This window comes from Engystomops pustulosus, chromosome 1, assembly GCF_040894005.1.
Source record: "Engystomops pustulosus chromosome 1, aEngPut4.maternal, whole genome shotgun sequence".
In the NCBI taxonomy this organism is placed as follows: Eukaryota; Metazoa; Chordata; class Amphibia; order Anura; family Leptodactylidae; genus Engystomops; species Engystomops pustulosus.
The window spans coordinates 279,008,385-279,020,670 of record NC_092411.1 but is presented as its reverse complement, the minus strand read 5'-3'; the positions used below and the strand labels follow the sequence as shown (position 1 = coordinate 279,020,670).

At 43.3% G+C, this 12,286-nt stretch overlaps 1 protein-coding gene across 2 annotated transcripts in view; it reads left to right on the top strand.

Annotated features, from left to right (window-relative positions):
* Positions 1-12,286, top strand: part of CTNNA2 (catenin alpha 2) — a 1,396,423-nt gene that overhangs the window by 85,613 nt on the left and 1,298,524 nt on the right. For both annotated transcript variants that reach the window (XM_072126314.1, XM_072126313.1), the window contains exon 2: positions 10,788-10,893. In XM_072126314.1, coding sequence (XP_071982415.1) covers positions 10,792-10,893 — 102 coding nt within the window. In that variant the 5' untranslated portion in view covers positions 10,788-10,791. The remainder of the gene's footprint in view (positions 1-10,787; positions 10,894-12,286) is intronic.

Here is a 12,286-nt window from a genome sequence, read left to right as displayed (position 1 = left end):
GGCGCGGTAATAAAAAACAATGGGGACGGCATCTCGGTCAGGATACGGCGGAGGAGATTGGGGATTTTTGATGAGCAGTTATTTGTGAGTCTTCACGCATCAGCAGTTTTTGGCTGGTGGAAGTCAGTCACCTTGTAAAATCCCCGGATCTGTTCTAATGCTGTCACCTAGGCCAAGAGAGGAGCTACAAGGGAGAAGGGGGCAGGTAATTGGGGGATTGGACAGAGCTGAGATACGTTCATACTAATTGGTTTCCATCTCTTTTACCTTGGGACAGAATTACCAACTATCAATCTATAAATAGAAATTAGAAAATTTTCCCAAACTAATCTCAGGCCAAATGTCAAAGAATCGGTTATGAGACTTGATCCAGTAAATTTGGTCAAAATGAAAAGTTTCCATAAAAGCCCTGAAAACTTGTCCCTTTCTTCTAGAACTTTCTATCCCATGGTAAGTTCTAAGCTCAAGGTTCCAAGTTCCACCAAACCTTCAATGATGACCGATTCAGGAGAGCGATACTGGGAAGATGCTTATCTACCCAATCAAGACTCTGTTCCAAGGTCATTGTTACCAGGTCCTGGCCCTGTTCTCCAAGGTCCTAGAACTTTGAATGTAATATGGAACCAGTGGTGGATTAAGATGGCTCATGGGCTGTATGGATATTATAGCCCTACAAGTCTGTCTAGAATCACTTCCTACATCTGGCACTAGAATCAGCTTCTTGGGGAATGGAGGATGTGTCCCTTCTGTTGCTTTCAAACTGTGGTTTCAGGACCTTTGGAGGACCTTCAGCGGTCCTGAAATTGCTCCTGAGTACATGTGTATTGAGAGCAGGAACAGATGTACAAGGGTGAAGGCCTCAATATAAAACTGGCTGGTTTAGGTGGACATGGGCCTCCAAGAAGGCTTGGGTCCTGGGCTACCGCTTGGAACTAAGATTTTTACAGTCTAAGAGGGTTTTAGCAGAACAAATCTAGAAGCCAACATTGGAATCTCCAAGATCCCCAAGATTCTTAGTGAGTGTTCTTGATTCCCGGTGCAATCTTTCCTATCTTAATGGACCAACTTTATGCAGTCATTAGCAGATTTAACAGGACTAGTCCCAAACTCTTTTGACAACATTCATGAGAAGTTAAACAATCTTTTTACTCATCTCTACTTGTTAAACCTACTGCTGTAAGTATTTTAACCACTAGGAGGAGCTATAGAGTATGCTGCTACATTTATCTAATAAGTTTGTGTATTTTTAACAGCGCACCAAGAGGACAGACATGGTATTACAAGTAAAATTACAGTGAAAATAAAGTTGGTAATTTTGTCTTTGTTTAGGGTTCAATTTTGTCTTTATTTTAAGATTAATCCTGAAAAGTAATCCACATTTAAATTATCGACCAGCCATAGCAATAATCTTGATTATTAAAATGACTGAAAACCTACAATTTTTGACTCCAAACTCCACAAGGGTAGCTCATGAGTTTGCTATAGACTGCTTATTAATAGAGATGGACTGACCAGAACTTTATATTCGGCATCTTCCATTCGCCAGCTCCGTCTAGCCTGGACATGTTCCTTGAGCAGCCAATCTGGCAGCTTTACACTCCTAGCAACTAGGCATGGGTGGGATTGGCCAGGTGGACATAACTGACCAGTCACAGCCAGCCATGGCACAAAGCTGCTTGATTAAAATCAAGCAATGTGTCCAGGTTGCATGGAGCTGTTGAAGGAGAAGACAATGGGGCACATTTACTAAGGGTCTGCGGAGCACATTTTTGTTGGGTTTCCCGCCGATTTCCAAGTTGTGCCACATTTAACAGGGGATTTTTCACACGACACAAATCAGGGGGTGGGCAGTCGGTCAATCCAATGGATTGCGACAACGCGCAGGATTTAACATCGGAAATTGTGTCACAGGACACGCACTTCCAAGCACCGGGAAGAAGAAGGCGAACCCTTGGCGGGGAAGCGTCAGATGCAGGAAATCGGGCGCACAAGCTCCTTGAATCGCGCCGGACTTCATCTTGGTCGGACACTCCGGATCGGGGTAAGTTAATTTGCCCCAATGAATCTAAAGTTCGGGTCCACTCATCTGTACTTGAACTCAAAAATAGCACAGTATGCAGTAAGATCTAGAGCTCCCCTAGTGGTGGTTACTGGTGACAAGAATTTTATTAATTACCTCTATGTCTATGCAGAGCGTTTGGAGCTTTGTTTTAGAAAAGAAAAGTTATAAAACAATATTTAGAAGCCAATCTGCAACTTTGGAATGAAAACATCTCTATATCGGCACGTGTGATTTTTAGATATTTTTATACAAATGAAAGGAAATATTAACAGTCGTCTCGTTGGCTCATGAATTATTTGTGAAGCTGAGTTTGCCGCTTCCCGCAGCTCTGCCGCCTCATTGTTTCTTTATTCCTCATGAACCTTCTCCACCTCTTCTTGGTAAATTACAGATTTCCAAATAAAGATGTTATTGTCTTCTGGAAGCAGCGGATGAAATACGGCTGAACAGTAACTTTACTTAGTTTATTTATTGACTATTATTTTTTGGAGATCTGAGGAGCGCAGCGTAGGGAATGCATAATTCATCTCCATCAGAACCCACCACCTGACCTGCCACATAATATAGCTCTGGGATCTAGGGCAGTGGTGGTGAACCTATGGCACTGGTGCCAGAGGTGGCATTCGGAGCCCTCTCTGTGGGCACCCAGGCCATCACCCCAGCATGAAGTTCACCAGATTGGACTCAAAGAATCTTCCTACAGAATCTTCCCACAATGATAGACGAATTTGCCCTCCTCCTTTCAACTGCGTTGGTGTCTTTAGGAGGCTGAACGATTGAAAGTTGTCAAAGAACAAGGAGAAATAAGTTGCTGCGCTGGCACTTTGCAATAAATAAGTGGATTTTGGTTAAAATTTGGGCACTCAGGCTCTAAAAGATTTGCCTTCACTGATCTAGGGGATCCCAACAGAACCATGGGTAAAAATAAAACTGCTAATGTGACCTGAACCCAGGACCTCATCTCTGCAGCTAATTGTGATGACCACTTTAGATCAAGATATAAAACATAAAAGCAATGTAACGATAGAGAAAGGGTTGCAGGCCTAAAACTCACCCACAACTAGTGTCACCTACCTTACAAGCCTAACAAACACTAAAGGTAAGGGTCTTCTGGTCGACATTCCCTACTCTGACTTTGGGAAACATGATCCAGTTGACACCAGAACGGGGTTCACGAGAGGTTTCATAGATAGGTAGAAGCACGAGCAGAATAATGGATGAGGTATAGGTTTGGGGTACACAAGGTTCAGGGTGCACAGTGTTCTAGCTCAGGCTGAAGGTACACAGGGTTCCAGATCTGGCATGATGCAGGGTTCCAGATCTGGCAGGAAACAGGTCTTCAGATCTAGCAGGAAACAGTTTTTGAAGGGATTGAGCAGGAAGGCTCTTCCAGACTTCTTGGAGAACTAAATACAGATCTTCTGTTGATGTGGCACTCAGCAGATAGGTTGTTCCAAACATCTTGTAGAACTAAGAACAGATCTTTCGTGGTTGTAGGAACTCAGACGGGAGGTTGGTCTAAAGATCTTGGAAAACTAATCACAGATCTTCTATGGATATAGAAACTGAGTTTTCCAGACATATTGTAGAACTATGAACAGATCTTTTGTGGGTGTACAAACTCAGCAGGAAGCTTGTTTCAACTAAGCACAGATCTTCTTGGATGTAGGAACTCGGCAGAGATGTTGTTCCAGACATCTTCACAAACTAAGAACAGATCTTCTCTGGATGTAGGTACTCAGCAGGGAGGTTGCTTCAGGCATTTTGGAGGACAAAATACACATGATCCTGAATAAGATCTGGTGTGGGGTTCAAGGTGCTTAAAGGTGTATTTCTACTTCTCCACTGGATAGGACGGCCTCTGGGACTCCCAATGATCACAAGAATTTCCTGCTGCTGGGGTTGGTCGCTCTTTTACTTAATTTGCCCATCAGTCTTTACTGTCTTAATATTAATCCCTGAATATTCATCAAGTGGTTCAGCATTTTTGCTACTTACTTTTGTGCTTTGTGCAGACTTTACGTCATTCTTTGTTTACATGTCTGAGCTCTGATGAATAGAAAGACCTGCAGAAGGAGATCATGTCCCATCCTGTCTCATGTCTCATCCTACTGTGAGAGAGAGAGAGGGACACATGGGAGATGCTATGAGGACGGACATATATTGTCCCATGATGCTAAGGTGTGATCATTTTCAACATAGTTGGCCACTACCATTAAATGTTAGCCTTCTCACATCTGGGAGTTTGTTACAATTGCATTCCTATAAAACAATGGTCCATTAGCTGCATACGTCAGCTTTGCCCTTTCTCATGCTGATAATTTGTTGCACTGTATCAGATCGGTTACCACACATTTAATTGTCACAAACTCTGTCCTCTGTTTTCATTTACTGACAGCAAACAGAGATCTTGGAAATGTTACTAATAGACGTTGTACTTTATAAGCTGGGATGCGGGAGAAGGGTTAAAATCCATCTACTTGGAATAACCAGTCAGATGCCAGAAGTAAAATGCAAATGGGCTGTCACAGATACGGGGTCTGCGGCGGCCGAGGACTTGGTGTATTTCACATTCACATCAGAAGGAGACACATTGTCGGCGCAGGCAAATCATCCGCCACTGACTTGTGCTGACAGATCCGTAGCGCATATCTCATCCCGCTGATGAATGGACGTCTGCCGCACATTACACGGAATATATTTGGGACATGGAACAAATGCTCAGTTGCAGAAAGTGTGTTTTATTGGATGGACACAAGGGGGCGTTATTCATCAATAGGTCATTGGGGCAAAGGGGCAAATATTATCCTTTTAATCCTCAATGCTGAACAATGGATCATGAGTAGCAAAGATATTTCATAAATAATAAATCATATTCAGTGTAACTACAGAAAAAAAATTGTTACAATTTATTAACATTCGCTTGCATAGTTTGGCGCCACCTAGTGTTCACTGTATATAGCACTATGTACGTCCACCTTGAGGATACTCAAGTTCAGTCGAGTCACAGTCAAGTCTATGGAGGGTTATGCTCTGTCCACGGCTTGAGAATAGCCTCAGAATTGGAGCTTTTTATTGGGGAGTATCCTCACACTGCTGTGCTCTTAGCTCTAAGCACTGGACTGCTCCACAGCCTTTCCAATCTACCATCAAAATCCATCATAAGCAACCTGGTAATCTTCGTATATTTGTTATCCATGGCCTGCTTCCTTCTAAAATCAATTTTCATAATTATGATAATGGGCTACAAGAGCCCCTTCTAACTGTAGGTTCACAGGCTGTTACACTGTCTCCCCCTTCTCCATGCTCCCCCAGCACTTCCCCCTCCCTCTGCCTGATGTAATCTCACAGAATGGAAGGGTGGAAATGCCGCTGTACAGTGTAACAGCCTGTGAAGCTACAGTATGGAGCAGCTCTGGTAACGCCCTCCAATATTAGCATAAATATAAAAGTTGATTCAGACTTATTAGCATAATTATACAAGTTGACTTTAGAAGGAAGGAGGCCATGGATAACAAGTATAAGAAGATTACCACAATCACGGTGCCTGGATCTATGAGTTAGGGATGTTGTTTCCGTTTTGTCTTCATTTTTCTACCATCTTTGGTTTGCGTCAGCAAAAAAAGTTGAAGATTTAACTTGGTTGCACATTTGTAAAACCTGCTTCCCCAGCCTAAATAGTGGGAAAAAATGGGTCATCAGGTCCGTTCTTTTTGCAGACCCATCGACTTCTATTGCCTTCTGTGATCCGCATACTTGAAAAAAGTATCCAGTTCCTGGAATTGGTTTCAAAAATTTTTTAACGGACAACGGATTGGTGGAAAACTGAAATGTGAAAACGCCCCTATGGAACATAGGGACTCATTTACTTATCCGGTCCAGTCGCGATCCCGCGGCACGATGTCCGACGAGGATTCGGGTCTGCCGGGATTCACTAAGGTCGTGCGCCCGATATCCAGCAGGTCTCGCTGCTGCGCCGAGATCCGCCGGAGTTCTTCCTGGTGCATGTAAGTGCGTGATCTTGCGACACAAAACATTTTTTAAATTCCGCGGTTTTCCCTAATCCATCGGGTTGTCCGACGGCTAAGCCCTCCGATTTCTGTTGCGTGAAAGCCGGCCCCAATGCGCCAAAATACGATCGCATGCACCAAAATCCCAGGGCAATTCGGCGCAAATCGGAAATCGTCGGGAAACCCAATGAAAGTGCATCCGACGGACCCTTAGTAAATGAGCCCCATTGGCTCAGTAAGGCATCCGTGCAACCATGGAATCACAGGTGTGAAAAATCAAGGTGGGTGGGAAAGAGTCGTAAGTGTCCCCCATATGTGTCCCCCATAAGTGTCCCCCATAAGTGTCCCCCATAAGTGTCCCCCATGGTCTCTCATAATAGATTCTGACAGTAAATTTCCTTTAAATTACAATAAAGAGGAAAGACCATTTCCTGCAGAGAGCTCAGAGCACAGCAGTGCTCAGCAGGGGCCCCCACAAATCAGCTGATGAGTAGGAGTCCCCACTAATCTGAAATACTAATCACTAATCCTATGAACAGATCATCAATCAGTATCAATAATGAAGCAAACCCCCTTCAGCAGGTCTCCGCGCAGGGGATCTACAGTCGCTTCGCTTTTCGATGGCGGCGCAGGAACGTCTCGTGTTGTATTAATAGTGAAGCATATGGCGGAGGAGCGAGCATATTGTCTGATTCACATGGATAATTATGTTCCTTGCACCACGAAATTATATAGAGGAAAGACAACGACTTTCTGCTGGAGGAGACGGTTATAGCCGTATTGTAGATCAGCCAGTACCGCGCTGCGGGTTATGGGAACGCGGCGTCGTGGGGATGGTTACTGGGCACCATTATTATACATAGTGACCTGGGGCGCTGGATTATGTCGTGTTGTGATAACTGGGTTCTGTTTTTTTAAAAAGTCCCCCAAAAAGTGTAGACCAATAGGACTCCTCTACGGCTTTGGGATCCCTACATCATGAGACTTCCCTGCAATATGCAGCCCTCTCCTCTCTCATATACTGTAATTACATACATTGACCGATTTGTTCACCCTGCAAAATTATCTTATCCTTCTACTAAAATACTCTGTGCTGCTGGATGCCCTACTGCACTTCCAGTGTCTACATTTTCCTCCCTTCTTCCTGTAAAACCAAAACGGATACAAAATTAAGCACCAAGATTCTATTGAATGTGCTGCGGTTTCCTTCCCATTTCTTCGGGGTCGAGGGTGGTTATGTTTTCTGACCAATGTTAAACCTTCAGTTTTTCTTTATGGACGTGAACAAAATGGAACAAAAAAAAGCATAACAAACATGAAAAAAAATTAATTGGGGGACAAAATGGAAGCAACGTGCAATAGACACACAGCTTACGCCAAAGTGAATCCACCCTTACATGAAGACAATGGTCCCATCACATACAGTGTTGTCCTCACTAATGCCCTCAAATGAATGGACAGGTCACTGCCCATGACAAGATCAACACACTCCTCTGCTGCTGCTGTCATGACTCCCATGATCTGATTGGATGTAGCACATTACATCTCCACCCACAACAAGCAGAAGTTAAAAACTAAGTCAAGCTTTCTGTAGAGAATGCATTAGACTGCAGACAGACGTCTTGTGTCCCGTGTACCGTCCTCGTCAGGCAGATCGCCCACACGATGTCAGCTTGTCTTTGTTTTCTGGTAGCACCCTGACCCGGAGGAGACAGCTATATTTTACACGTCTTACGTACTTCTTCGCTGAAGACCTTTTAGTGTTCCTTCTGGGTCAAGATAATCGCTTGTTTCACTCATTGTCTCTAAAACTCCTTGTAACTGACAGACGAACACCTCGAGACGTCGCGTTACTAAAATCAGTGGCGACACCTCCATTCCTGTGCTGCTCCCACCACGCAAGAGGGGATGTAATTGGTTTCTAATGCTTCACTTCATTGTCACAGGACTGGACGCTTCTCCGGCTCAGAGGGGAGAATGTTCTGCCAATGTACAAGTATAGGAAGGGTGAACAAAAGCTTATTGAAACATAACTTTTAATATATTCAATAAAAGGTCATAAAGTACTTCAGACCAGAGCCACACTCCATCTCATAACACCAGAAGAAATGGAGAGCAGTAATAAGTGGCGGCTCCACCGCTGTGTTCTTTGTAGGACCACTGTCCATGGCGTGACGAACCTGATATTATTTATGCACCTTGTCTTATTTCCCCTGATGAAAGATCCTCCTGGATGGTGGATCTGGAAACGCGTTGGGAAGGCATTCTACGGCAATCCTAGGGTGCTTTAGATTTTAAGGACCGCCTGGGACTGTCCTTGTTAGGACGGGAGCTGTTCTGGGGACAGGGCTACTAAAAAATGTGGGTCTACCGAGGGTACAGGGGTGTAATGATTTGTTGTGACCTTCTCGTTTTGTTGCCTATCTGAACATGATCACATTCACAATATTGACTCGCTGTCAGTGATCAGGATTTTCTTGTTTACCTCCAAAAAATGGAAAACTTTCAATCTGACAATTGTATTGAGACTGGTTCATTCTCAGGCTAATACATTTTACCAACACTGATACATTGTAGCCAATACTCAGGATATGGCTACCTGCAATCGGCAAGTTATGTCTTACAGGACACAAATCAACAGAAGGTGGTGCTAGAGGTGCTGTGCTGGACAGGAGCACCCAATGGATGTAACTAGTAGGTTGTTTTGATGCATAAACAAAGTAGTGATCACTGTGTCCTTAAATGAACTCTCTACATATGTGTGTCCATCTCATCACAATGGACAGAGCACTGGAGGTAAACAGGTTTCTTCTGACGAGATCTAGAAAACAGTAAGGAACTGCCACGTTCCCAGGGTAATTTACTCCTCAACACATTATTACGTACATTATAATGCCGTTAAGGATGCGCTCAGTGGCAGAGCGCTCATCATATATGTGGTTGTTTGTTAAATTATGCAGTTAAATGCCAGCGGTGCCATCTTGGATGGGATCAGCATTCCCCATGGCATCATAGGAAGTGATGATCTGTGCCATGGCAGCCTTGAATCTTTATAAGACTCCAGGACCTGTCATTCAGCAGGATCTATAACAGTGTGCCAGAGGCATATTGTTATAGATCCATAGTAGATTCTCCATATGCTACAATACTGTAGTATTGCAGTATATGGTAGGAGCTCTCAGACTTCCAAGGGTTAAAGTACCCTATGGATTATAAAAATTACACTCCCAATGGTACTTCTCCTCTCCATAGCAATGCATTTGGTACGGCCCGTAACACGGGAAAAGAGAGGACATATCCTCTATTTCCTTGTGTGTGGCACCGTCTCGCTCCATGTGACAATGGCCGGTTAATGGGGGACGTATACTTGTGGCTGTATATACATGTACATGGGACATTGTAAAAAAATAAATAAAAATTCAGATCACCCCCCACCTTTCCTTAGAACTGATATAAAAATAAACAGACAAATAAAATCATAAACATTTTGGGTAGTGCCGCATCGCAAAAGTCCAAAACTATCAAAGTATAAAAACGGGCACTGAACTCCGTAATGGAAAATAGCGCCCATAGAAATTTTATTAAAAAGCAATCAAAAGGTTTGCGAGTCCCCAAAATGTTAGCAATGAAACCTCATCGCATCCCGAAAAAAATGACGCCTTGTGCAGGTCTGTGCGCCGAAGTATGAAAAAGTTATTGGCATCTAAACAGGGCAAAATAAAGAAAACAATGTATGTACGAAACTCTATTAAACCATAGTCAAACTTACTGTAGATACATTTAGTATCTCTGTTATTGTACCGACCAAAATAATAAAGTAGACGTGTCAGCAGGGGCGCACAGTGAAAGCCCTAAAATCTGTATCCACATGGAAGCAAGGGAACAAGCACGGTTTTTCTACAATTTCATTGCATTTGGAATTTTTTTCCTGCTTCCACGGAATCGGAAAGGTATTTTATATCCCATGCCGATTCACTAGGAAGGGCAGTTTGTTAGGCAGAAAAAAAGCCCTAATACAGCTTTGTACATACATTTTTTTAAAAAAAGTTCTGTATTTTTAAATGAAAATGGTCTGGTAGTAGATGTCCTTTAAGGGCTCAACTTAAGACTTCACCAGTTGGCAAATGTCCAGCAGAAGGCGACCTAATTTGAGCCCCCAGAATCATTTCATTTGTGGGGTTCAAGAAAAAACCCAACACTGCGGCTACCATCTTACTTATAAGACTGATAAATTCTCTGCTATAGCATTGGGGGCTACCTAGTCTTGTCTGCACTCACTTTAAGATTTGGGAGCTTTGTGCACCCTTCTTCCTCTCTTTCGTTGTGCCGTTGGCTTCTTTGGTTGTTCCATTGGTTTGGTTTTCGTGGTGTTAGACCTCCTTCATAGATAAGAATGTGAATTGTATGTGCTGCTCTGTGACCACTTACTACACAATCTAAATGGACATTGTTATCGCTTCAACGGGGATCAGCACCTGACTTTATTAAAGGGATTTTTTGGAGACAACCTCTGTTGAGAATTGACAGCCATATTTGTCCCTCATTTGACTGGTGGAAGACCTACGCAAGAAGAAAAATAATAACTATCAGTGTCTGGTCATGTCTGGTTGGGTTTACATGGAAATCCATGAAGGAGTTGGATGTGAATAAGACTCATTTTATTTACTTGACTTTGATAACTTTTATTTTAATTTTACCTTTCACGTTTCTTCCAGAAAAATGACGTCCGCAACTTCGCCAATTATTCTTAAATGGGACCCCAAAAGTCTTGAAATCCGGACTCTTACCGTGGAGAGCCTCCTCGAGCCACTCGTCACCCAGGTAAGTCCAAAATTCTCTCCCTCCTTACCCCTTGGTCAGGACCACTCTTTCGGTGGCCTCTCTGCTAGTCCAACCCCCCCAAGTCCATGGCCTTCACCGGTGTGGCCCATGGTCATAAATCAATCTTGATTATCCATTGTTTTACTCTACAATCATATCATACAAATGTATTTTTGGTGTAAGTTCTGGGGCATTGACCTTTAAACTGTGGCAAAACTCCCAGCATGCCCTGATAGCCAATTGCTGGTTTGAGGCACAAAACCAGTAGTTGGTTGGCTCTTGGTGGCCACATGACCATTGGTGGTCTTTAGTCTTCTTATTGACCCTTGGTTCAGCCTATAGTATCAGCCTGGATGAATATTGATGTGGCAGTCTGTATTCTGGAGCTTGAATCCCCATGTCTTCTCTGTGCTGCCTGATATATAATGTATTGTGCATGGTATATGCTGTTCATATAGAATGAAATGATCGTATATCCTGTTGATCAGTATCAGACTGCAGGAGCTGTAAGTGGCCGCCTATAGTCTGCTACTTGAAGCCTTGTTTCTTCTTTGTGCAGTCTGATACTAAGAATTAACTGTATATATTATATGTAATATATATTATTAGAACCTATCGCCAGGAATGTCCCTTTAGCTGATCCTATGCTGATTTTAAAAAATGCCTTTGTCAGCATTCTGAATACTGTCACTACTTTATAAAGTGTTATTTCACATTACCTGGCAGCTCCCAGCGAGCAGCATGTGGTGAGTCCTGGAGGAAGGGACAGCTGCAGCCTGTATGTGCCTATATCAGTCTCCTCATGCATTCTTCCCCTACTCCACACCATCTCCCTCCGTCCCTCTCCCTGTCATGTGCATTGAGCAGGCAGGGGAGAGAGATCGTGTGGAGCAGAGGAAGAATGCATTAGGAGACTGAGACAGACACACACAGGCTGCAGCTGCCCCTTCCTCCGGGACTCACCACACGCTGCTTGTTGGGAGCCAGGTAATGTGAAATAACACTTTCTAAAGTAGTGGAAGTATTCTGAATGCTAACAAAGACATTTTTTGAATCAGCATAGCATAGGATATTGGAAGCAAAAATAGAGGACATTTGGTAATATTTCCAGCTCACCTTGGAGATGTAGTTGCCAAACTGTGTTTGGTTGGCCGTGCACGTGGAGAGACAATTGGCCCGGGTCCGGCTGGGTTAGACTATAGACAAACAAAATTATTCCCGTAACTTGCTCCTCAGATACGTGAAAATAGTTTAAACCATAGTGAAAACGAAAAATACTTTATTGGAAAAAGAGGTTGAAAATTCCAATCCATCAGGATGGCTAAAAATGTTAACTGGTGACGCATTTCGAGCCTAAGTAACGGCTCTTAATCATCCCTCACAGCATTGGATA